The 27100-nt window shown below is 47.2% G+C and overlaps 1 protein-coding gene across 1 annotated transcript in view; it reads right to left on the bottom strand.

The window, feature by feature from the left end:
* The window catches only part of sdhdb (succinate dehydrogenase complex, subunit D, integral membrane protein b), a 44655-nt gene extending 24417 nt beyond the window's left edge, over positions 1 to 20238 (bottom strand). The window contains exon 1 of the mRNA XM_068054130.1: positions 20166 to 20238. Within this exon, the coding sequence (XP_067910231.1) occupies positions 20166 to 20214 (49 nt within the window). The 5' untranslated portion in view covers positions 20215 to 20238. The remainder of the gene's footprint in view (positions 1 to 20165) is intronic.
* Positions 20239 to 27100: the final 6862 nt, after the last annotated feature.

Raw genomic sequence — 27100 nt, 5'->3', positions numbered from 1 at the left:
CGTAGGGAATAGAGTTCCAGATTGCCACGACCCTTTAAGTAAAGAAGTGCTTCCTGACATCGCCCCTGAATGGCCTTGCTCTACCTTATGCTGAACTCCCTCAAAGAAAATTATTTCTCTCTAGCTATTGTTGCTGCAGGGTAGATAAACAAACCACGTGACAGTTTTATCACAAGTAATGTCATGGTTCAGTGATGAAATGCATAAAGATGGAGATTAATGTGGGAAATAGATTCCCAAAAGAAATGACAGACCTTGTCCAACTGGCCATGCTTCCTATGAATGTTCAAAGCTCATCCTCTGAAGGAGGGAGGGAGAAGTCACAGCTGGGTCCAATCTTTGCACTGGTGGGAGTTTTGAAGGAGTCTGCAGTATATGAATGGGACATTTTGTGCAGCCCCATTTGGTGGGCAACCTCCATGAATATAATATTTACCTACCTACCTCTCTCTCTACCCCACATCCATCTCAAAACCCAGCTTTTCGACCAAGCTTTCAGTCAGTTCTCCTAACTCTCTCCAAGACTCACTGCTTATACTTATATTCCTTTTATCTGCTGTTTCTCTGATCCCTCCCTCCATTCCCCAAAGTACATGTAAAGCTCCTTGTGACATTTTCTACATTAAAGGCTTGGTATTTAAGTGCAAGTTGCGTCTTTTGTCGAGAGATTTAGGATTTAAGTTCCAATCCCAAACAGGTGAGGAAAATAAATCACAGCAACAAACATCCTCCAGGAAGCTGCGACTGCTCTTCCTTGTCCTCCAAATATCTATGGTCTTTTTCACACATTAAAAGTATGAAAGATTATACTTCCTGAATAGGTTCTGTTACAAATCATAACACATTAAACTCTGAACGCCCAGAAAAGTGCAACATGTAAAATAAATGCAAGGCACTTTGTTTAAATCCAGATAAAATCAAACAGCATATCCGGACTCTGGATGAGTCAGCCTTTGAACTGGGATGGCTAGCAACAACTTGCATTTAAATATTGCCTTTTATAGAGTAAATGTCTCGAGGTACTTCACAGGCAGGAAAAAAATGGACTCCAAGCAGAAGCGTTAAGTAAGTAACTGAAGGTGTGGTGGAATAAATAGACTTTGAGAAGGCTTTCAAAAGTGGAGAGAAAAGCAGCAAGGTGGTGGGTGTTAGGAAGAGTGTTCCTGGGTCTAGAGGTAGAAAAGCTGAAGGTTCTTCTGCAGGTGTCAGGGAAACGCACAGGAGGCCAGGGGTGGAAGAGTGGAAGGCACATACCAGCATGGACAATTGAGGCGGTCACAACTGGAGGGATGGTGCATCACTGTGGGCAGTTTTACAAATAGGAAAATAAACTTACATTTAACACTGTGGAAAGGACAGAACAACTAAGTGGGATCTCCCACATGATTGGATGGGTAGTGGACTTTTGGATGACTTTGAACTTTTGTAGGGTGATGCTTGGAAGTACTGAAATCTAGCCTGGAGATGATAAAGATGGGGATATGGGTCTTAGAAGTAGTCAAAATATGGATTTAATGTTAGCTTGGGGCCAAATAGGTCTTCAAGCCTGTTCACAGTGTGAAGGAGGAGGATGTTCTTGGTCTTGCAAGTGTCAAGTTGAAGGATGTTCTGAGGCAGCAACAACCCAATGTTGGCAAGCAGTCAGTTAATAGACTGATGGATGCGAAATTCAGAATGGCTGTGCAGAGAAACAGCTGGATACTATTTGAACACAAATGGTAGCTGATACTGCCCCACACTCCCATTCCCTTTTTTTTTTAATTCATTCATGGGATGTGGGCATCGCTGGCTAGGCCAGCATTTATTGCCCATCCCTAATTGCCCTCGAGAAGGTGGCCTTCTTGAACCGCTGCAGTCCATGTGGGGTAGGTACACCCACAGTGCTGTTAGGAAGGGAGTTCCAGGATTTTGACCCAGCGACAGTGAAGGAACGGAAATATAGTTCCAAGTCAGGATGGTGTGTGACTTGGAGGGGAACTTGCAGGTGGTGGTGTTCCCTTGTATTTGCTGCCCTTGTCCTTCTAGTTGGTAGAGGTCACGGGTTTGGAAGGAGCTGTCTAAGGAGCCTCGGTGCATTGCTGCAGTGCATCTTGTAGATGGTACACACTGCTGCCACTGTGCGTCGGTGGTGGAGGGAGTGAATGTTTGTAGATGGGGTGCCAATCAAGTGAGCTGCTTTGTCTTGGATGGTGTCGAGCTTCGAGTGTTGTTGGAGCTGCACCCATCCAGGCAAGTGGAGAGTATTCCATCACACTCCTGACTTGTGCCTTCTAGATGGTGGACAGGCTTTGGTCAGTCAGGAGGTGAGTTACTCACCACAGGATTCCTAGCCTCTGACCTGCTCTTGTAGCAACGGTATTTGTATGGCTACTCCAGTTCAGTTTCTGGTCAATGGTAGCCCCTAGGATGTTGATAGTGGGGGATTCAGCGATGGTAATGCCGTTGAATGTCAAGGGGAGATAGTTAGATTCTCTCTTGTTGGAGATGGTCATTGCCCGGCACTTGTGTGGCACGAATGTTACTTGCCACTTATCAGCCCAAGCCTGGATATTGTCCAGGTCTTGCTGCATTTCTACACAGACTGCTTCAGTATCTGAGGAGTCACGAATGGTGCTGTACATTGTGCAATCATCAGCGAACATCCTGACTTCTGACCTTATGATTGAAGGAAGGTCATTGATGAAGCAGCTGAAGATGGTTGGGCCTAGGACACGACCCTGAGGAACTCCTGCAGTGATGTCCTGGAGCTCAGATGACTGACCTCCAACAACCACAACCATCTTTCTTTGTGCTAGGTATGACTCCAGCCAGCGGAGGGTTTTCCCCGATTCCCACTGACCTCAGTTTTGCTGGGACTCCTTGATGCCATACTCGGTCAAATGCTGCCTTGATGTCAAGGGCAGTCACTCTCACCTCACCTCTGGAGTTCAGCTCTTTTGTCCATGTCTGAACCAAGGCTGTAATGAGGTCAGGAGCTGAGTGTCCCTGGCAGAACCCAAACTGAGCGTCACTGAGCAGGTTATTACTATGCAAGTGCCACTTGATGGGACTGTTGATGACACCTTACTTCACTTTACTGATGATTGAGAGTAGACTGATGGGGCGGTAAATGGCTGGGTTGGGCTTGTCCTGCTTTTTGTGTACTGGACATATCTGGGCAATTTTTCACATTGCAGGGTAGATGCCAGTGTTGTAGCTGTACTGGAACAGCTTGGCTAGGGGCGCGGCAAGTTCTGGAGCACAGGTCTTCAGTACTATTGCCGGAATATTGTCAGGGCCCATAGCTTTTGCAGTATCCAGTGCCTTCAGTCGTTTCTTGAGATCACGCGGAGTGAATCGAATTGGCTGAAGTCTGGCATCTGTGATGTTGGGGACTTCAGGAGGAGGCCGAGATGGTTCATCAACTCGGTACTTCTGGCTGAAGAATGTTGCAAATGCTTCAGCCTTATCTTTTGCACTGATGTGCTGAGCTCCCCCATCATTGAGGATGGGGATATTTGTGGAGCTACTTCCTCCAGTTAGTTGGAGAGTATCGTCAAAGGGAAGACGGGACTTTGTCTCCACAAGGACTACTAATACTATCATGGACAGATGCATCAGTGGCAGGCAGATTGGTGAGGACGAGGTCAAGTATATTTTTCTCTCTTGTTGGTTTGCTCACCACCTGCCGCACAGTCTAGCAGCTTTGTCCTTTAGGACTCGACCAGCTCGGTCAGTAGTGGTGCTACCGAGCCACGCTTGGTGATGGACATTGAAATCTCCCACCTGGAGTACATTCTGTCCCCTTGCCACCCACTGCTCCCTCCAAGTGGTGTTCAACATGAGGAGTACTGATTCATCCGCCGAGGTGGAGATGGGGCGGGGTTGGTGGTAATCAGGAGGTTACCTTGCCCATGTTTGCCCTGATGCCGTGAGACTTCATGGGGTCCAGAGTTGATGTTGAGGACTCCCAGGGAAACTCCCTCCCAACTGTATACCACTGTGCCTCCACCTCTGCTGGGCCTGTCCTGCCGGTAGGACAGGACATACCCGGGGATGGTGATGACGGTGTCTGGGACATTGTTTGTACGGTATGATTCCATGAGTATGATTATGTCAGGCTGTTGCTTGACTAGTCTGTGGGACAGCTCTCCCAACTTTGGCACAAGTCCCCAGATATTAGTAAGGAGGACTTTGCAGGGTCGACCGGGCTGGGTTTGCCATTGTCATTTCCAGTGCCTAGGTCAATGCTAGGTGATTGTCCAGTTTCATTCCTTATTGACTTCGTAGCGGTTAGATACAACTGAGTGGCTTGCTAGGCTATTTCAGAGGGCATTTAAGAATCACCCACATTGCTGTGGGTCTGGAGTCCAGACCAGGCAAGGACAGCAGATTTCCTTTCCTAAAAGGACATTTGTGAACCAGATGGGTTTTCACAACAATCGACAGTGGTTTAATGGCCATCATTGAACTAGCTTTTCTGTTTAATTCTGCCGTGGTGGGATTCAAACACATGTCCCCAGAGCAATAACTCGGGTCTCTGGGTTACTAGTCCAGTGACAATACCACTGTGCCACCACTTCCTTGTGAAGGAATGAGCTCGATGACCGTTTTATGCTTTCTTGTATTTTTGTCTGGAGCAATTATGGCCCATGCAAAATGCTTTCTGTTCGCGAATGTTGTATTATCTTGTTTTTTTTAACCTGCCTTATCTGGTCAGAGTCCTTATTTATGCAAGCTGTCCTGTGTAGCATTATTGGTATCCTGCACTTTGAGTTGAGTGCAAGATCGGTTCTGATCTCATGACAATATTATTGGCATCATAATAATGTTATACAAGGGTAGGCGATGGCATAGTGGTATTATCACTGGACTAGTAACCCAGAGACCCAGGGTATTTCTCTGGGGCCATGGGTTCGAATCCCACCACAGCAGAAGGTGGAATTTGAATTTAATTAATAAATCTGGAATTAAAAGCTAGTCTAATGATGGCCATGAAACCATTGTCGATTGTTGTAAAAACCCATCTGGTTCACTAATGTCCTTTAGGGAAGGAAATCTGCTGTCCTTACCTGGTCTGGCCTACATATGACTCCAGACCCACAGCAATGTGGTTAACTCTTACATGCCCTCTGAAATGGCCTAGCAAGCCACTCAGTTGTACCTAACTGCTACAAAGTCAATAAAAAGGAATGAAACCAGACGGACCACCCGGCATCGACCTAGGCACTGGAAAGGACAACGACAAACCCAGCCCTGTCGACCCTGCAAAGTCCTCTTCTGGGGGCTTGTGCCAAAGTTGGGAGAGCTGTCCCACAGACTAGTCATACTCACGGAATCATACCTTACAGACAATGTCCCAGACACTGCCATCACCATCCCCGGGTATGTTCTGTCCCACCGGCAGGACAGACCCACCAGAGGTGGTGGCACAGTGGCATACAGTAGGGAGGGAGTTGCCCTGGGAGTCCTCAACATTGACTCCGGACCCCATGAAGTCTCTTGGCATCAGGTCAAACATGGGCAAGGTAACCTCCTACTGATTACCACCTACCGCCCTCCCTCAGCTGATGACTCAGTACTCCTCCATGTTGAACACCACTTGGAGGAAGCACTGAGGGTGGCAAGGGGACAAAATGTACTCTGGGTGGGGGACTTCAATGTCCATCACCAAGAGTGGCTCGGTAGCACCACTACTGACCGAGCTGGCCAAGTCCTAAAGGACATAGCTGTTAGACTGGGTCTGCAGCAGGTGGTGGGGGAACCAACACGAGGGAAAAACATACTTGACCTCGTCCTCACCAAACTGCCTGTCGCAGATGCTACTGTCCATGACAGTATTGGTAGGAGTGACCACCGCACAGTCCTTGTGGAGACGAAGTGCCGCCTTTACATTGAGGATACCGTCCATCGTGTTGTGTGGCACTATCATCATGCTAAATGGGATAGATTTCGAACAGATCTAGCAATGCAAAACTGGGCATCCATGAGGCACTGTGGGCCATCAGCAGCAGCAGAATTGTACTCAACCACAATCTGTAACCTCATGGCCCGGCATATCCCCCACTCTACCAATACCATCAAGTCAGGAGACCAACCCTGGTTCAATGAAGAGTGCAGGAGGGCATGCCAGGAGCAGCACCAGGCATACCTCAAAATGAGGTGTCAACCTGGTGAAGCTACAACCCAGGACTACTTGCATGCCAAACTGCATAAGCAGCATGTGATAGACAGAGATAAGCGATCCCATTACCAACGGATCAGATCTAAGCTCAGCAGTCATGCCAAATCCATTCGTGAATGGTGGTGGACAATTAAACAACTAACTGGAGGAGGTGTCTCCACAAATATCCCCATCTTCAACAATGGGACAGCCCAGCACATCAGTGCAAAAGATAAGGCTGAAGCATTTACAACAATCTTCAGCAGAAGTGCCAAGTTGATAATCCATCTCGGCCTCCTCCTGAAGTCCCCAGCATCACAGATGCCAGTCTTCAGCCAACTCAATTCACTCCGCGTGATATCAAGAAATGACTGAAGGCACTGGATACTGCAAAGGCTATGGGCCCTGACAACATTCCAGCAATAGTTCTGAAGACCTGTGCTCCAGAACATGCCGCGCTCCTAACCAAGCTGTTCCAGTACAACTACAACACTGGCATTTACCCAGCAATGTGGAAAATTGCCCAGGTACGTCCTGTACACAAAAAGCAGGACAAGTACAACCCGGCCAATTGCCACCCCATCAGTCTACTCTCAATCATCAGTAAAGTGATGGAAGGTGTCGTCGACATTTCTATCAAGCAGCACTTGCTCAGCAATAACCTGCTCAGTGACACTCAGTTTGGGTTCCGCCAGGGCCACTCAGCTCCTGACCTCATTACAGCCTTGGTCCAAACATGGACAAAAGAGCTGAATTCCAATAGCGAGGCGACAGTGACTGCCCTTGACATCAAGGCAGCATTTGACTGAGGATGGCATCAAGGAGCCCTAGCAAAACTGAAGTCAAAGGGAATCAGGGGGAAAACTCTCCACTGGTTGGAGTCATACCTAGCACAAAGGAAGATGGTTGTGGTTGTTGGAGGTCAAGCATCTCAGCTCCATGCAATCACTGCAGGAGTTCCTCAGGGTAGTGTTCCAGGCCCAACCATCTTCAGCTGTCTCATCAATGACTTTCCTTCAATCATAAGGCCAGACGTTATGATGTTCGCTGATGATTGCACAATGTTCAGCACCATTCGCGACTCCTCACATACTGAAGCAGTCCGTGTAGAAATGCAGCAAGACCTGCCCAATATCCAGGCTTGTGCTTATAAGTGGCAAGTAACATTCATGCCACACAAGTGCCTGGCAATGACCATCTCCAACAAGAATCTAATCACCAACCCTGGACATTCAGTGGCATTACGATCGCTGAATCCCCCACTATCAACATCCTGGGGGTTACCATTGACCAGAAACTCAACTGGAGTAGCCATATAAATACTGTGGCTACAAGAGCAGGTCACAGGCTAGGAATCAAGGGGTGAGTAACTCACCTCTTGACTCCCCAAAGCCTATCCATCTAAAAGGCATAAGTCAGGAGTGTGATGGAATACTCTCCACTTGCCTGGATAGGTGCAGCTCCAACAACATTCAAGAAGCTTGACACCATCCAGGACAGAGCAGCTCGCTTGATTGGCACCCCATCCACCACCTTCAACATTCACTCCCTCCAGCATCGACGTATAATGGCAGCACTGTGTACCATCTACAAGATGCACTACAGCAATGCACCAAGGCTCCTTAGACAGCACCTTCCAAACCCACGACCTCTACCACCTAGAAGGTGAAGGACAGCAGATGCATGGGAATATCACCTGCAAGTTCCCCTCCAAGCCACACATCATCCTGACTTGGAACTATATCTCCGTTCCTTCACTTTCGCTGGGTCAAAATCCGAACAGCACTGCAAGTATGCCTACACCACATGGACTACAGCAGTTCAAGAAGGCAGCTCACCACCACATTCTCATGGGCAATTAGGGATGGGCAATAAATGCTGACCTAGCCAGCGACACACACATCCCAGGAACGAATAAGAGTACAATCCACTCTATCATGTACTCTACTTAATCCATTTAATCTCTTAAAAACTGCATACCTATGTCTTTACCCCCAAAGGATATTTAACAAAATTCCTAAAGGTTAAAGAAAAACTAAATAAATCTGGACACCGGAATTTACAAGAATATAAAAAATAGGAACAATGCATATTACCTTAAAATGGGACTGAAATACACCTGCAAACCCTGGTACAATTACAGTCACCTCTAACCCCATTGAAGGCCAATAAATCCCAGGGCCTGATAATCTACATCCCAGAGTACTTAAGGAAGTGGCCCGAGAAATAGTGGATGCATTGGTGGTCATCTTGCAAGATTCTATAGACTCGAACAGTTCCTACAGATTGAAGGGTAGCTAATGTAATAAAAGCAAAATACTGCGAATGCTGGAAATCTGAAATAAAAACAAGAAATGCTGGAACCACTCAGCAGGTCTGGCAGCATCTGTGAAAAGAGAAGCAGAGTTAACGTTTCGGGTCAGTGACCCTTCTTCGTCACTGACAAATATTAGAAAAGTCACAGGTTATAAGCAAGCGAAGTGGGGATGGGGCAAGAGATAACAAAGGAGAAGGTGTAGATTGGACCAGGCCACATAGCTGACCAAAAGGTCCTGGAGCAAAGGCAAACAATATGAAAATGGTGTGTTGAAAGACAAAGCATTAGTACAGATTAGGTGTGAATACACTGAATATTGAACAGCAGCAAGTGCAATCCTGAAGAAAAACAGTGGGTAAGCAAACTGAACAAACTAAGATGAAATGAAATAAATGCAAAAAAAAATTGTAAAAAATGTAAAAAATAATGTAAAAAAAAGAGAAGAAAAAATAACTGAAAATGAAAGTAAAATGGGGGGCCCGTCATGCTCTGAAATTATTGAGCTAATGTAACCCCGCTATTTAAAAAGGGAGGTAGAGAGAAAGCCTGACGTCGGTAGTGGGGAAAATTCTAGAGTCCATTATCAAAGATTTTATAGCCGAACACTTGGAGAACAGTGGGAGAATCGAACAGAGTCAGCATGGATTTAGAACAAAGAACAGTACAGCACAGGAACAGGCCATTTGGCCCTCCAAGCCTGAGCCGATCTTGATGCCTGCCTAAACTAAAACCTTCTGCATTTCCGGGGTCCATATCCCTCTATTCCCTTCCTATTCATGTATTTTTCAAGATGTCTCTTAAACGTCGCTATCGTATCTGCTTCCACCACCTCCCCCGTCAGCAAGTTCCAGGCACTCACCACCCTCTGTGTAAAAAAACTTGCCTCGCACATCCCCTCTAAACTTTGCCCCTCTCACCTTAAACCAATGTCCCCTAGTAACTGATTCTTCCACCCTGGGAAAAAGCTTCTGACTATCCACTCTGTCCATGCCGCTCATAACTTTGTAAACCTCTATCATGTCGCCCCACCACCCCTGTCGTTCCAGTGAAAACAATCAGAGTTTTTCCAACCTCTCCTCATAGCTAATACCCTCCAGACCAGGCAACATCCTGGTAAACCTCCTCTGTACCCTCTCCAAAGCCTCCACGTCCTTCTGGTAGTGTGGCGACCAGAATTGCACGTAATATTCTAAGTGTGGCCTAACTAAGGTTCTGTACAGCTGCAACATGACTTGCCAATTTTTATACTCTATTCCCCAACCGATGAAGGCAAGCATGCCGTATGCCTTCTTGACTACCGTATCCACCTGCGTTGCCACTTTCAGTGACCTGTGGACCTGTACGCCCAGATCTCTCTGCCTGTCAATACTCCTAAGGGTTCTGCCATTTACTGTATACTTCCCACCTGCATTAGACCTTCCAAAATGCATTACCTCACATTTGTCCGGATTAAACTCCATCTGCCATTTCTCCGCCCAAGTCTCCAACCTATCTATATCCTGCTGTATCCTCTGACAATCCTCATCATTATCCGCAACTCCACCAACCTTTGTGTCGTCCGCAAACTTATTAATCAGACCAGCTACATTTTCCTCCAAATCATTTATATGTACTACAAACAGCAAAGGTCCCAGCACTGATCCCTGTGGAACACCACTAGTCACATCCCTCCATTCAGAAAAACACCCATCCACTGATACCCTCTGTCTTCTATGACCGAGCCAGTTCTGTATCCATCTTGCCAGCTCACCTCTGATCCCGTGTGACTTCACCTTTTGTACCAGTCTGCCATGCGGGACCTTGTCAAAGGCTTTACTAAAGTCCATATAGATAACATCCACTGCCCTTCCTTCGTCAAACATCTTCGTCACTTCCTCAAAAAACTCAATCAAATTAGTAAGACACGACCTCCCCTTCAAAAAACCATGCTGTCTCTCGCTAATAAGTTCATTTGTTTCCAAATGGGAGTAAATCCTGTCCCGAATAATCCTAATAGTTTCCCTACCACTGACGTAAGGCTCACCGGCCTATAATTTCCTGGATTATCCTTACCACCCTTCTTAAACAAAGGAACAACATTGGCTATTCTCCGGTCCTCTGGGACCTCACCTGTAGCCAATGAGGATGCAAAGATTTCTGTCAAGGCCCCAGCAATTTCTTCCCTTGCCTCCCTCAGTATTCTGGGGTAGATCCCATCAGGTCCTGGGGACTTATCTACCTTAATGCTTTGCAAGACACCCAACACCTCCTCCTTTTTGAAATGAGATGACTGAGACTATCTGCACTCCCTTCCCTAGGCTCATCATCCACCAAGTCCTTCTCTTTGGTGAATACTGATACAAAGTACACATTTAGCACCTCACCCATTTCCTCTGGCTCCACACATAGATTCCTGTCTCTGTCCTTGAGTGGACCAACCCTTTCCCTGGTTACCCTCTTGCTCTTTATATATGTATAAAAAGCCTTGGGATTTTCCTTCATCCTGTTTGCCAATGACTTTTCATGACCCCTTTTAGCCCTCCTAACTCCTTGCTTAAGTTCCTTCCTACTGTCTTTATATTCCTCAAGTGCTTCGTCTGTTCCTAGCCTTCCAGCCTTTACAAATGCTTCCTTTTTTCTTTTTGACTCGGCTCACAATATACCGTGTTATCCAAGCTTCCTGAAACTTGCCAAACTTGTCTTTCTTCCTCACAGGAACATGCTGATCCTGGATTCTAATCAGCTGACGTTTGAAAGACTCCCACATGTCAGATATAAAAGCAAAATACTGCGGATGCTGGAAATCTGAAATAAAAACAAGAAATGCTGGAACCACTCAGCAGGTCTGGCAGCATCTGTGAAAAGAGAAGCAGAGTTAACGTTTCGGGTCAGTGACCCTTCTTCGGATGAAGTTCCGATGAAGTGTCACTGACCCGAAACGTTAACTCTGCTTCTCTTTTCACAGATGCTGACAGACCTGCTGAGTGGTTCCAGCATTTCTTGTTTTTATCCCACATGTCAGATGTTGATTTACCCTCAAACAGCCGCCCCCAATCTAAATTCTTCAGTTCCTGTCTAATATTGTTATAATTAGCCTTACCCCAATTTAGCACCTTCACCCGAGGACTACTCTTATCCTTATCCACAAGTACCTTAAAACTTATGGAATTATGGTCACTGCTCGCGAAATGCTCCCCCACTGAAACTTCGACCACCTGGCCGGGCTCATTTCCCAATACCAGGTCCAGAATGGCCCCATCCCTAGTTGGACTATCTACATACTGTTTCAAGAAGCCCTCCTGGATGCTCCTTACAAATTCTGCCCCATCCAAGCCCCTAGCACTAAGTGAGTCCCAGTCAATATCGGGAAAGTTAAAATCACCTACCACCACAACCCTGTTACCTTTACATCTTTACAAAATCTGTCTACATATCTGCTCCTCTACCTCCCGCTGGCTGTTGGGAGGCCTGTAGTAAACCCCCAATATTGTGACTGCATCCTTCCTAATCCTGAGCTCCACCCATATTGCCTTGCTGCATGACCCCTCTGAGGTGTCCTCCCACAGTACAGCTGTGATATTCTCCTTAACCAGTAATGCAACTCCCCCACCCCTTTTACATCCCCCTCTATCCCACCTGAAGCTTCTAAAGTCTGGAACATTTAGCTGCAAATCCTGCCCTTGCCTCAACCAAGTCTCTGTAATAGCAACAACATCATATTTCCAAGTACTAATCCAAGCTCTAAGTTCATCTGCCTTACCTGTTATACTTCTCGCATTGAAACAAATGCACTTCAGACCACCAGTCCCGCTGTGCTCAGCAACATCTCCCTGCCTGCTCTTCCTCTTAGTCCTACTGGCCTTATTACTATGTCCTCCTCATTTATTTCACTAGCTGTCCTACTGATCTGGTTCCCACCCCCCTGCCACACTAGTTTAAACCCTCCCGAGTGATGTTCGCAAACCTTGCAGCCAGGATATTAGTGCCCCTCCAGTTTGGATGCAACCCGTCCTTCTTGTACAAGTCCCATCTGTCCCTGAAGAGAGCCCAATGGTCCAGATATCTGAAACCCTCCCTTCTACACCAGCTGCTCAGCCACGTGTTTAGCTGCACGAACTTCCTATTTCTAGCCTCACTGGCACGTGGCACAGGGAGTAATCCAGAGATTACAACCCTAGAGGTCCTGTTTTTTAAACTTACTACCTAACTCCCTAAATTCCCCCTGCAGGACCTCATCACTCTTCCTGCCTATGTCGTTGGTACCGATGTGTACCACAACCTCTGGCTGTTCACTCACCCCCTTCAGAATGCCCCCTGTCCATTCAGAGACACCCTTGACCCTGGCACCAGGGAGGCAACATATCATCCTGGAGTCTCTTTCACGTCCACAGAAGCGCCTATCTGTGCCCCTGACTATAGAGTCCCCTATAACTATTGCTCTTCTGCGCTTTGTCCCTCCCTGAACAACAGTGCCAGCCATGGTGCCACTGCTCTGGCTGCTGCTGTTTTCCTCTGATAGGCCATCCCCCCCAACAGTATCCAAAACGGTATACTTGTTAGAGAGGGGGATAGCCACAGGGGATTCCTGCACTGACTGCCTGCCCCTTCTAGCGGTCACCCATCTATCTGCCTGCACCTTGGGTGTAACCATGTCTCTAAAACTCCTGTCTATGACACTTTCTGCCACTTGCATGCTCCTAAGAGCATCCAGTTGCCGCTCCAACCGATCCATGCGGTCTGTGAGGAGCTGCAACTGGGTACACTTCCTGCAGATGTAGTCCTCTGGAACGCTGGAAGCGTCACGGACCTCCCACATCTCACAGGTGAAGCACTTCACCCCTCTAACTGTAGTTTCTAGCACTAATTAGTTAATATAAAATACTTATTAAATCCTTACTAAATTGTTATAATTAACTATATGGTCCCTAGTGCTAGATTCCTACTATAAATATTAAATGCTAACTAAATACAGTAATCTCCTCCCTCAGGTTTAGTTGCTCTACTTATTAGTTAATTAGAGTTTTAATCAATTATCAGTTTTATTTTCAAATTCGGTACAGATTCCCTACCAGCCAATCAGGTCACAGCTTTCCTGTGACGTCACTTTTTCAGCTTTTTTTCCCCACCCGAGGTAACTTACCGCTCTGGAACTCCGCCCTCCGAGTCTGCTCCGAGAATCCCCGAGGTAAGTTTTTTATACTTACCGCTCTGGAACTCCGCCCTCCAAGTCTGCGGAGTCTTACGAAAGGGAAATCATGCTTGACAAATCTACTAGAATTCTTCGAGGATGTAACTAGTAGAGTTGATGAGGGGGAGCCAATGGATGTGGTTTATTTGGACTTTCAGAAGGCTTTCGACAAAGTCCGACGTAAGAGATTAGCATGTAAAATTAAAGCGCATGGGATTGGGGGTAGTGTATTGCGATGGATAGAAGATTGGTTGGCGGACAGGAAACAAAGAGTAGGAATAAATGGGTCTTTTTCCGAATGGTAGGCAGTGACTAGTCGGGTACCGCAGGGATCGGTGCTAGGACCCCAGCTATACACAATATATACTAATGATTTATAACTAAATGCAATATCTCCAAATTTGCAGATGGCATAAAACTGGGTGGGAGGGCGAGTTGTGAGGAGGATGCAGAGAGGCTTCAGGGTGATTTGGACAAGTTGAGTGAGTGGACAAATGAATGGCAAATGCAGTATAATGTGGATAAATGTGAGGTTATCCACTTTGGAAGCAAAAACAGGAAGGCCGATTATTATCTGAATAGCTACAAACAGAGAGGAGAATATGCAACGAGATCTGGGTGTTCTCGTACACTAGTCGCTGAAGGTAAGCATGCAGGTGCATCGGGCGGTGAAAAAGGCAAATGGTATGTTGACCTTCATAGCAAGAGGATTCGAGTACAGGAGCATGGATGTCTTGCTGCAATTATACAGGACCGTGGTGAGGCCACACCTGGAATATTATGCGCAGTTTTGGTCTCCTTATCTCAGGAAGGATGCTCTTGCTATAGAGGGAGTGCAGAGAAGGTTTACCAGACTGATCCCTGGGATGACGGGACTGACATATGAGGAGAGATTGAGTCGTTTAGGATTATATTCGCTGAAGTTCAGAATAGTGAGGGGGCATCTCATAGAAAACTACAAAATTCTAACAGGACTTGGCAGGGTAGACACAGGAAGGATGTTCCCGATGGTGGGGGAGTCCAGAACCAGAGCTCATAGTCTAATGATACAGGATAAACCTTTCAGGACTGAGATGAGGAGAAATTTTTTCACCCAGAGAATGGTGAGCCTGTGGAATTCGCTACCACAGAAAGCAGTTGAGGCCAAAACATTGTACGTTTTCAAGGAGTTAGATATAGCTCTTTGGGCGAAAGGGATCAAAGGATATGGGGGGAAAAGCAGGAACAGGCTACTGAGTTGGATGATCAGCCATGATCATTTTTTTTTTATTCATTCACGGGATGTGGGCGTCGCTGTTGCCCATCCCTAATTGCCCTTGAGAAGGTGGTGGTGGGCTGCCTTCTTGAACCATTGCAGTCCATATGGGGTAGGTACACCCACAGTGCTGTTAGGAAGGGAGTTCCAGGATTATGACCCAGCGACAGTAAAGGAACGGCGATATAGTTCCAAGTCAGGATGGTGTGTGACTTGGAGGGGAACTTGCAGGTGGTGGTGTTCCCATGTATGTGCTGCCCTTGTCCTTCCAGTTGGTAGAGGTCGCGGGTTTGGAAGATGCTGTCTGAGGAGCCTTGGTGCATTGCTGCAGTCTATTTTGTAGATGGTACACACTGCTGCCACTGTGCGTCGGTGGTGGAGGGAGTGAATGTTGGTAGATGGGGTGCCAATCAAGTGGGCTGCTTTGTCCTGGATGGTGTCAAGCTTCGAGTGTTGTTGGAGCTGCACCCATCCAGGCAAGTGGAGAGTATTCCATCACACTCCTGACTTGTGCCTTGTAGATGGTGGACAGGCTTTGGGGAGTCAAGAGGTGAATTACTCGCCTCAGGATTCCTAGCCTCTGACCTGCTCTTGTGGGCACGGTATTTATATGGCTACTCCAGTTCAGTTTCTGGTCAATGGTAGCCCCTAGGATGTTGATAGTGGGGGATTCAGCGATGGTAATGCCGTTGAATGTCAAGGGGAGATGGTTAGATGGTCATTGCCTGGCACTTGTGTGGCACGAATGTTATTTGCCACTTATCAGCCCAAGCCTGGAAATTGTCCAGGTCTTGCTGCATTTCTACACGGACTGCTTCAGTATCTGGGGAGTCACGAATGGTGCTGAACATTGTGCAATCTTCAGCGAACATCCCCACTCGGTCAAATGCTGCCTTGATGTCGAGGGCAGTCACTCTCACCTCACCTCTTGAGTTCAGCTCTTTTGTCCATGTTTGAACCAAGGCTGTAATGAGGTCAGGAGCTGAGTGGCCCTGGTGGAACCCAAACTGAGCGTCACTGAGCAGGTTGTTGCTAAGCAAGTGCCGCTTGATGGCACCGTTGATGACAACTTCCATCATTTTACTGATGATTGAGAGTAGGCTAATGGGGCGGTAGTTGGCCGGGTTGGATTTGTCCTGCTTTTTGTGTACAGGACCTACCAGGGCAATTTTCCACATTGCAGGGTAGATGCCAGTGTTGTAGCTGTACTGGAACAGCCTGGCTAGGGGCGCGGCATGTTCTGGAGCACAGGTCTTCAGTACGATTGCCGGAATATTGTCAGGGCCCATAGCTTTTGCAGTATCCAGTGCCTTCAGTCGTTTCTTGAGGTCACGTGGAGTGAATCGAATTGGCTGAAGTCTGGCATCTGTGATGCTGGGGACTTCATGAGGCCGAGATGGATCATCAACTCAGCACTTCTGGCTGAAGATTGTTGCAAATGCTTCAGCCTTATCTTTCGCACTGATGTGCTGGGCTCCCCCATCATTGAGGATGGGGATATTTGTGGAGCCACCTCCTCCAGTTAGTTGTTTAATTGTCCACCACCATTCTCGGCTGGATGTGGCAGGACTGCAGAGCTTAGACATGATCCGTTGGTTATGGGATCGCTTAGCTCTGTCTATCGCATACTGCTTACACAGTTTGGCATGCAAGTCGTCCTGGGTTGTAGCTTCAACAGGTTGACACCTCATTTTGAGGTATGCCTGGTGCTGCTCCTGGCATGCCCTCCTGCACTCTTCATTGAACCAGGGTTGGTCTCCTGGCTTGGTGGTAATGGTAGAGTGGGGGATATGCCGGGCCATGAGGTTACAGATTGTGGTTGAGTACAATTCTGCTGCTGCTGATGGCCCACAGTGCCTCATGGATGCCCAGTTTTGCATTGCTCGATCTGTTCGAAATCTATCCCATTCAGCACGGTGATAGTGCCACACAACACGATGGACAATATCCTCAATGTGAAGGCGGGACTTTGTCTCCACAAGGACTGTGCGGTGGTCACTCCTACCAATACTGTCATGGACAGATACATCTGCGGCAGGCGGATTGGTGAGGACGAGGTCGAGTATGTTCTTCCCTCGTGTTGGTTCCCCCACCACTGCTGCAGACCCAGTCTCGCAGTCATGTCCTTTAGGACTCGGCCACTCGGTCAGTAGTGGTGCTACCGAGCCACTCTTGGTGATGGACATTGAAGTCCCCCACCCAGAGTACATTTTGTGCCTTTGCTACCCTCAGTGCTTCCTCCAAGTGGTGTTCAACACGGAGGAGTACTGAGTCATCAGCTGAGGGAGGGCGGTAGGTGGTAATCAGTAGGACGTTACCTTGCCCATGTTTGACCTGATGCCATGACACCTCATTGGGTCCGGAGTCGATGTTGAGGACTCCCAGGACAGCTCCCTCCCTACTGTACACCACCTCTGCTGGGTCTGTCCTGCCGGTGGGACAGGACGTACCCGGGGATGGTGATAGCAGTGTCTGGGACATTGTCTGTAAGGTATGATTCCGTGAGTATGACTATGTCAGGCTGTTGCTTGACTAGTCTGTGGGACAGCTCTCCCAACTTTGGCACAAGCCCCCAGATGTTAGTAAGGAGGACTTTGCAGGGTCGACAGGGCTGGGTTGGCCATTGTCGTTTCCGGTGCCGAGGTCGATGCCGGGTGGTCCGTCCGGTTTCATTCCTTTTTATAGACTTTGTAGCGGTTCGGTACAACTGAGTGCCTTGCTTGGCCATTTCAGAGTGCATGTAAGAGTTAATCATATTGTTGTGGGTCTGGTGTCACATGTCGGCCAGACCAGGTAAGGACAGCAGATTTCCTTCCCTAAAGGACATTAGTGAACCAGATGGGTTTTTACAACAATCGACAATGGTTTCATGGCCATCATTAGACTAGTTTTAATTCCAGATTTATTAAATTCAAATTCCACCTTCTGCTGTGGTGGGATTTGAACCCATGCCCCCAGAAGAATACCCTGGGTCTCTGGGTTACTAGTCCAGTGATAATACCACTACGCCACCGCCTACCATAATGAATGGTAGAGCAGGCTCGAAGGGCCGAATGGCCTACTGCTTCTATTTTCTATGTTTCTATGTAACCATGCTTCATCCAAAGACTATATATGTCTTGACAGTTAAAGAAAGGAACTTGCATTTATATAGTACCTTTCATGTCCTAATGCACTTTACTGCCAATGAGGTACTTTTGAAGTGTAGTCACAGTTGTAGTGTAGGAAATACAGCAGCCAATGTGCACACAGCAAGCTCCCACAAACAGCAATGTAATAACAACCAGATAATCTACTTTTCGTGATGTTGGTTGAGGGCTAAATATTGGACAGGATACCAGGGAGAACTCCCCTGCCCTTTTAAACATTGCCAAGGGACCTATTACCTCCCACCTGAGAAGGTAAATGAGCCCTCTATTTAACATCTCATCTGAAAGACAGCACCTCTGACAGTGTAGCACTCCCAGTCTGAATTATGCACTTAAGTCTCTGGAGTGGAACTTGAACTCATGACTTTCTGACTCAAGGGTGAATGTGCTGTCCACTGATTTTATATTTCATAGAATGAAACAGCACAGCAGGAGGCCATTCAGCCCATTGTGTCTGTGCTGCCTCTTTGGTAGTGCTATCCAATTAGTCCCACTCCCCTGCACATTCCCCATAGCCCTGCAAATTCTTTCCCTTCAAGTATTTATTCACTGCTTTTTTTGATGTATACAAATGGCTTGGATATTGGAATTCAGAGTAAAATTTTCTGCTGACCCAAACTTGGAGGAGTGGCAAAGTGAGGACGATAGCAATCGACTGCAACAGGACAAAGACAGGCTAGCAGAATGGCAGACATGTGGCAGATAGAATTTAAGACAGAGAAGTGTGAGGTGATACATTTTGGTAGAAGGGATAAGGAGAGGCAATATAGACTAAATGACACAGTTCTACAGAGTTTACAGGGACAGAGGGATCTCCAGAGTCAGGTGCATAGATCTTTGAATGTGGCAAGACATATTGAGAGGGTAGTTAGCAAAGCATATGGGATCTTAGGCTTCATAAATAGAACTATCAATTACAAAAGGAGGGAAGTTACGTTGAACCTTTATAAGGCCCTGATTAGGCCACACTAGAGTACTGCGTCCAGTTTTGGTCACCACACTTTAGGAAGTCCTTGAGAGGATGCACAGATTTACCAAATTGGTTCCAGGGATGGGGGATTTTAGTGACAAGATTAGGTTGGAGAAGCTAGGGCTGTTCTCCACAGAGCAAAGGAGGTTGAAGGAAGATTTGATAAATGTGTACAAGGTTATGACAGGTTTAGAAAGATAGATAAAGAAAAGCTGTGCTCATTAGCTGATGGTACGAGGACTAGGGAACACAGATTTAAGGTTTTGGACAATAGATGCAGGGGAGAGTGTGAGGAAGAACTTTTTTTTTACACAGCAAATGGTAACGATCTGGAACTCGCTGCCTACAAGGGTAGTGGAAGCAGAAACAATGAATGACTTCAGAACAGAATTGGATGGACACGTGAGGAAAATAAACTTGCAGGGCTTCAGGGATAGAGCAGGGGAATGGGAATGACTGAATTGCTTTCCAGAGAACTGGTATAGACTCAATGGGCCGAATGGCCTCCTTCAATGCCATTATGTCCATAACAATTCTCTTTTGAAAGTTAGTATTGAATCAATTTCTGCTGCCCTTTCAGGAGGCACATTCCAGATCATAACTCATTTTGTCAAAATGTTTCCTCCTCTCCCCTCTGGTTCTTCTACCAATTATATCTGTGTCCTCTGGTTATCAACCCTCCTGCCACTGGAAACAGTTTCTCTTTATTTACTCTATCAAACAGCACTGTGGGTGTACCTTGTACTTGCACCTCAAGGACTGCCAAGGTGGCAACTCACCATTAACGGCAATTAGGGATGGGCTGACGGAGCCAAGAAAAAAAACCTTCATAATTTTGAACAGCTCTATTAAATCTCCTCTTAACCTTCTCTGCTCAAGTCACTAGAATCTCTCTGCAACATCACAAGAGATTGAGTGGTGATTGAGAAGAAATTAAATAAGCTATTATTTGCAATGATGTGATAATGGGGAGAGCAGAGTGGCCGTTACCACAGCAACCGGGCCTGGGCGAGAGGGGGTCAGCCTGTGTGTGCGTTGGGGAGGGAAGAATTCAGAACAAACGCTCACTCAATCGCCTCCCACGGACAAGCAACACCAGGCGTACATTAAACCCAAACAGCTGAAAGATTTCCCCCCTCCCAAGCTACAAGAAGCGATCACTCACGCTTAAAACCACGTCCACACATTAGACCCAGCCTGACAACAGCCGCCATGTCGACCGAAACGATCAAGGTCACCCAACCGGCAGTGATTACCATGAACCGGAAACTAGCCACTGCGCATGTGCTCTGACACTGAAGGACGATGGGAATTGTAGTCCTATGCTGTGTTGACCTTTATTTTCGGTTGCCAATCACAATTTGTTGCTTTTAATTGTTTTTTTTTGTTTTTCTTCTTTTCAATACTCTAACCCCTAATAATAGAGCTATGGACTGTGTCTGTTATAAAAGCAGACCGGCCAACTTTAGGAAACTATTATCATCAGGGTGAAAACTTGTGAAAAGGTGAAAGCACATTTGGATCAATTCAGGGGCAGCTTTAGGTTCCAGTAGCATTGGCTTAAAACCTTTCATATATTCCGTTTGATACAGAGTATACTGGATACAGAATGTAATTTGAGTTCAATCACATTTTAACCTCCGAGTTAGAAGATTGAGGGTCAAACCCATTCTGGGACTTGAGCTAATCAAGGTTGATGTGGCATTGCATTGTTGAGCGAGGAGCAAAGTGTTTCGATATACACTTAAATCAAGTCTTCATCTCCTTGTTCCAGTGATTCTGTTGACTATTTGAAGAATTGGGAATTTCCTTGGTAACAGGGGATGGTAGCAACTAGAGTAGTGATCCAGAGGCCTGGACTATTGCTGTGGAGACACGAGTTCAAATTCCACCACGGCAACAGTGGGAATTTAAATTTAATTAATTGATAAATCTGGAATTAAATGATAGGCTCATTAATAATGATCATGAACGTACTGGATTGTTGTAAAAGTCCCACCTAGTTCACTAATGCCCTTCAGGGGAGGAAATCTGTTGTCCTTATCTGGCCTACACATGACTTCAGACCCACAGCAACATGGCGACACTTAACTGGCCTCTGAAATGGCTTAGTAAGCCTCTCAGTTTCAAGGGCAATAAATGCTGGCCTTGCCAGCGATGCTCACATACTAACATACGAATTAGAAGCAGGAGTAGGCCACTTCCCAAGAATGTAAGAACGAATTAAAAAAAACTTGGTGACATCACCAAAAACAAATTAAATGGTTATTCATCTCATTGTTGTGTGTTGGACTTTACTTTCACTTAACATAAGAACACTATAAAGTAATTCTCAGTGAATAGTTGAAGCAGATATTGCATATTTTAAAATTTGAAACAGAAGATACCAGGTTATGTGGCGAGAGCAGAGCAATGAGTTTAGTTTGGATTGATGTAACAAAGAACTGGTATGGACACAAAGGATTGTGCTGTAAACTTTTTTAGTTCAGTGTGAAGCAGTTAGGATGCTGCATGATGTGAGGAAATACAAACAAAGACTTGAAAATTGGGGCTGTTTTCCTTAGAATAGAGATTATGAGATAGCATCATAGAAGTTTTAAAATTATAAAGGGATGGGACAAGGTCGATAGAAACAGACATTTCCAATGATAGAGGGGTCTGGAATGAGATAATTTAGATACAAGATTAAATAAGGCAGAAAGCAATAGAATCTTTTTCACAGTGGGTTGTGAGTCTGTGGAATGGACTACCACAGAGCTTCTCAAAGTCCACACGGATCCCCTGGCTGCTCCAAAATGCAAGTTGCTGACACACAACACCACGGTTGAGGCCATACAAGAGAACAGGTCAGAACCCTCATCCCCACCACTCACGTGACGTCACACAATCAGACCGACTCACAGATGGGCGGCACAAGTTGTCATAAGCATGGGCAACAACAATGTAGTTTTATAAACAAGGTTAATGTTACTGTTACAACATACAACTGTGTGATCACATTTTTAACACTTCTGAGGCTGAAAACAAAGAGTAGAAACTGGCTGAATGTAGAGCCTGACATGAGGCTACAAAGGGATACAGATAGGTTAAGTGAGTAGGCAAAGACCTGGCAAATGGAGTATAATGTGGGAAAATGTGAAATTGTCCATTTTGGCAGTAAGATTTTTTTATTCATTCATGGTTTGAGGGCGTTGCTGGCCAGGCCAGCATTTATTGCCCATCTCTAATTGCCCTTGAGAAGATGGTGGTGAACTGCCCTCTTGGACCGCTGCAGTCCATGTGTGGTAGGTATACCCACAGTGCTGTTAGGGAGTTCCAGGATTTTGTTCCAGCGACAGTGAAGGAACAGTGATCTAGTTCCGAGTCAGGATGGTGTGTGATTTGGAGGGGAACTTGCAGGTGGTGGTGTTCCCATGCATTTGCTGCCCTTGTCCTTCTAGTTAGTAGAGGTCGTGGGTTTGGAAGGTGCTGTCTAAGGAGCCTTGGTGCGTTGCTGCACTGCATTTTGTAGATGGTACACACTGCTGTCACTGTGCATCGGTGGTGGAGGGAGTGAATGTTTGTGGATGGGTGCCAATCAAATGGGCTGCTTTGTCCTGGGTGGTGTCGAGCTTCTTGAGTGTTGTTGGAGCTGCACCTATCCAGGCAAGTGGAGAGTATTCCATCACACTCCTAACTTGTGCCTTGTAGATGGTGGACTGGTTTTGGGGAGTCAGGAGATGAGTTACTCGCTGTAGGATTCCTAGCCTCTGATCTGCTCTTGTGGCCACGGTATTTATATGGCTACTCCAGTTCAGTTTCAGGATGTTGATAGTGGGGGATTCAGTGATGGTAATGCCATTGAATGTCAAGGGGAGATGGTTAGATTCTCTCTTGTTGGAGATGGTCATTGCCAGGCACTTGTGTGGCGCGAATGTTACTTGCCACTTATCAGCCCAAGCCTGGATATTGTCCAGGTCTTGCTGCATTTTGCATGGACTGCTTCAGTATCTGAGGAGTCACAATTGGTGCTGAACATTGTGCAATCATCAGCGAACATCCCCACTTCTGACCTTATGATTGAAGGAAGGTCATTGATGAAGCAGCTGAAGATGGAGTACCCTGAGGAACTCCTGCAGTGATGTCCTGGAGCTCAGATGATTGACCTCCAACAAACACAACCATCTTCCTTTGCATTAAATATGACTCCAACTAGCGGAGAATTTTCCCCTGATTCCCATTGACTCCAGTTTTGCTAGGGCTCCTTGATGCCATACTCGGTCAAATGCTGCCTTGATATCAAGGGCAGGCACTCTCACCTCACCTCTTGAGTTGAGCTCTTTTGTCCATGTTTGGACCAAGGCTGTAATGAGGTCAGGAGCTGAGTGGATATTATCTAAATGATGAGAGACTGCAGAGCTCTGAGATGTAGAGGGATCTGGGTGTCCCGGTGCAATCACAAAAGTTTAGTGTGCAAGTTCAGCAAGTAATTAGGAAAGCTAATAGAATGTTATCGTTTATTGTGAGCAAAATTGAATACAAAAGTAGGGAGGTTATTCTTCAGTTATTCAGGGCATTGGTGAGACCACATCTGGAGTACTGTGTACAGTATTGGTCTCCTTATTTCTCCCCTCCCCCTTGCATCCCCTCCTCCCACCGGCACCATCCTACACCTGTGTAGGGGCCCCAACAACCCCACTGCCTTGTGGGCGTCTCGGGAGAGACCAAGGCTAAGGGAGTAAACCCTAACAGAAAATCCGGAGCGGAACCCCGTAGGCGGTCATGTGTCACCTTTGGCATGTTTCCGGCAGTTCCTGCAGCCATACTGGTGCCAAACGTCGTGTCCTGCACTCCTTTGGACCCCACCAGAAAGGCCGAGAGGGGGGTTTTGACGACTGGGCAACTCTCAACCTCCATAAATTTGCCCAGGCATGCGCCATGGAGAGGTCACTCCATAGTTGCCTCACAGCGACTGAAACAACACGGAAGGCAGCAGTTACGGGTTATAAGTCCAGATAAATTGGCGTAGAAACTGGGCGCCACGGGTTGCCTTTGTCGGTGGGAGAGGTCATTGCACCTCACTGGACAGCTACCGCCCGCCTCAAACCGGGCAGCCCCCGGTCAATAAGGTTCTGTCCCGCCACAGTCTGCCTGCTTCAATGGGTGCTTGGAGCTCAGGGTCATTGCCCGAAAGGTGGACTGATACACCGCACCAAACAACATGAAAAAAGGAAAGAAGGTACCAGCCCTTCGTTTTGCAAGCTGGAACGTCAGAACTATGTGTCCTGGCCTGTCGGAAGACCTTACACAAATCAACGATTCTCGGAAGACCGCCATCATTAACAACGAGCTCAGTAGACTCAATGTGGACATTGCAGCACTTCAGGAGACTCGCCTCCCTGCGAGTGGCTCTCTAGCAGAGCAAGACTACACCTTCTTCTGGCAGGGCAGGGATCCTGAAGAACCAAGACAGCATGGAGTGGGCTTCGCCATCAGAAACTCCTTGCTCAGCATGATAGAGCCTCCCTCAAATGGCTCGGAACGCATACTGTCCATCCGACTGCTCACCACCTCTGGTCCAGTACACCTACTCAGCATCTATGCTCCAACACTCTGTTCCGCACCTGAAGCTAAAGACCAGTTCTATGAACAACTCCATAACATCATTAGCAGCATCCCCAACACCGAACACCTATTCCTGCTGGGGGACTTTAATGCCAGGGTTGGGGCCGACCATGACTCATGGCCCTCCTGCCTTGGGCGCTATGGCGTTGGAAGGATGAATGAGAACGGGCAGAGACTGCTTGAGTTGTGTACCTATCATAACCTCTGCATCACCAACTCGTTCTTTCACACTAAACCCTGTCACCAGGTTTCATGGAGGCACCCAAGATCACGTCGTTGGCACCAGCTAGACCTCATTGTCACAAGGCGAGCCGCCTTAAACAGTGTTCAAATCACACGCAGCTTCCACAGTGCGGACTGCGACACCGACCACTCCCTGGTGTGCAGCAAGGTTAGACTCAGACCAAAGAAGTTGCATCATTCCAAGCAGAAGGGCCACCCGCGCATCAACACGAGCAGAATTTCTCACCCACAGCTGTTACAAAAATTTCTAAATTCACTTGTAACAGCCCTTCAAAACACTCCCACAGGGGATGCTGAGACCAAGTGGGCCCACATCAGAGACGCCATCTATGAGTCAGCTTTGACCACCTACGGCAAAAGTGCGAAGAGAAATGCAGACTGGTTTCAATCTCATAATGAAGAGCTGGAACCTGTCATAGCCGCTAAGCGCATTGCACTTTTGAACTACAAGAAAGCCCCCAGCGATTTAACATCCGCAGCACTTAAAGCAGCCAGAAGTACTGCACAAAGAACAGCTAGGCGTTGCGCAAACGACTACTGGCAACACCTATGCAGCCATATTCAGCTGGCCTCAGACACCGGAAACATCAGAGGAATGTATGATGGCATGAAGAGAGCTCTTGGGCCAACCATCAAGAAGATCACCCCCCTCAAATCTAAATCGGGGGACATAATCACTGACCAACGCAAACAGATGGACCGCTGGGTTGAGCACTACCTAGAACTGTACTCCAGGGAGAATGCTGTCACTGAGACTGCCCTCAATGCAGCCCAGCCTCTACCAGTCATGGATGAGCTGGACATACAGCCAACCAAATCGGAACTCAGTGATGCCATTGATTCCCTAGCCAGCGGAAAAGCCCCTGGGAAGGACAGCATTACCCCTGAAATAATCAAGAGTGCCAAGCCTGCTATACTCTCAGCACTACATGAACTGCTATGCCTGTGCTGGGACGAGGGAGCAGTACCCCAGGACATGCGCGATGCCAACATCATCACCCTCTATAAAAACAAAGGTGACCGCGGTGACTGCAACAACTACCGTGGAATCTCCCTGCTCAGCATAGTGGGGAAAGTCTTTGCTCGAGTCGCTCTGAACAGGCTCCAGAAGCTGGCCGAGCGCGTCTACCCTGAGGCACAGTGTGGCTTTCGTGCAGAGAGATCGACTATTGACATGCTGTTCTCCCTTCGTCAGATACAGGAGAAATGCCGTGAACAACAGATGCCCCTCTACATTGCTTTCATTGATCTCACCAAAGCCTTTGACCTCGTCAGCAGACGTGGTCTCTTCAGACTACTAGAAAAGATCGGATGTCCACCAAAGCTACTAAGTATCATCACCTCATTCCATGACAATATGAAAGGCACAATTCAACATGGTGGCTCCTCATCAGAGCCCTTTCCTATCCTGAGTGGTGTGAAACAGGGCTGTGTTCTCGCACCCACACTTTTTGGGATTTTCTTCTCCCTGCTGCTTTCACATGCGTTCAAATCCTCTGAAGAAGGAATTTTCCTCCACACAAGATCAGGGGGCAGGTTGTTCAACCTTGCCCGTCTAAGAGCGAAGTCCAAAGTACGGAAAGTCCTCATCAGAGAACTCCTCTTTGCTGACGATGCTGCTTTAACATCTCACACTGAAGAATGCCTGCAGAGTCTCATCGACAGGTTTGCGTCTGCCTGCAATGAATTTGGCCTAACCATCAGCCTCAAGAAAACGAACATCATGGGGCAGGATGTCAGAAATGCTCCATCCATCAATATTGGCGACCACGCTCTGGAAGTGGTTCAAGAGTTCACCTACCTAGGCTCAACTATCACCAGTAACCTGTCTCTAGATGCAGAAATCAACAAGCGCATGGGTAAGGCTTCCACTGCTATGTTCAGACTGGCCAAGAGAGTGTGGGAAAATGGCGCACTGACACGGAACACAAAAGTCCGAGTGTATCAGGCCTGTGTCCTCAGTACCTTGCTCTACGGCAGCGAGGCCTGGACAACGTATGCCAGCCAAGAGCGACGTCTCAATTCATTCCATCTTCGCTGCCTTCGGAGAATACTTGGCATCAGGTGGCAGGACTATATCTCCAACACAGAAGTCCTTGAAGCGGCCAACATCCCCAGCTTATACACACTACTGAGTCAGCGGCGCTTGAGATGGCTTGGCCATGTGAGCCGCATGGAAGATGGCAGGATCCCCAAAGACACATTGTACAGCGAGCTCGCCACTGGTATCAGACCCACCGGCCGTCCATGTCT

This window comes from Heterodontus francisci, chromosome 22, assembly GCF_036365525.1.
Source record: "Heterodontus francisci isolate sHetFra1 chromosome 22, sHetFra1.hap1, whole genome shotgun sequence".
In the NCBI taxonomy this organism is placed as follows: domain Eukaryota; kingdom Metazoa; phylum Chordata; class Chondrichthyes; order Heterodontiformes; family Heterodontidae; genus Heterodontus; species Heterodontus francisci.
The sequence above is the reverse complement of the archived record's forward strand: the minus strand, read 5'-3'. Positions and strand labels throughout refer to the sequence as shown.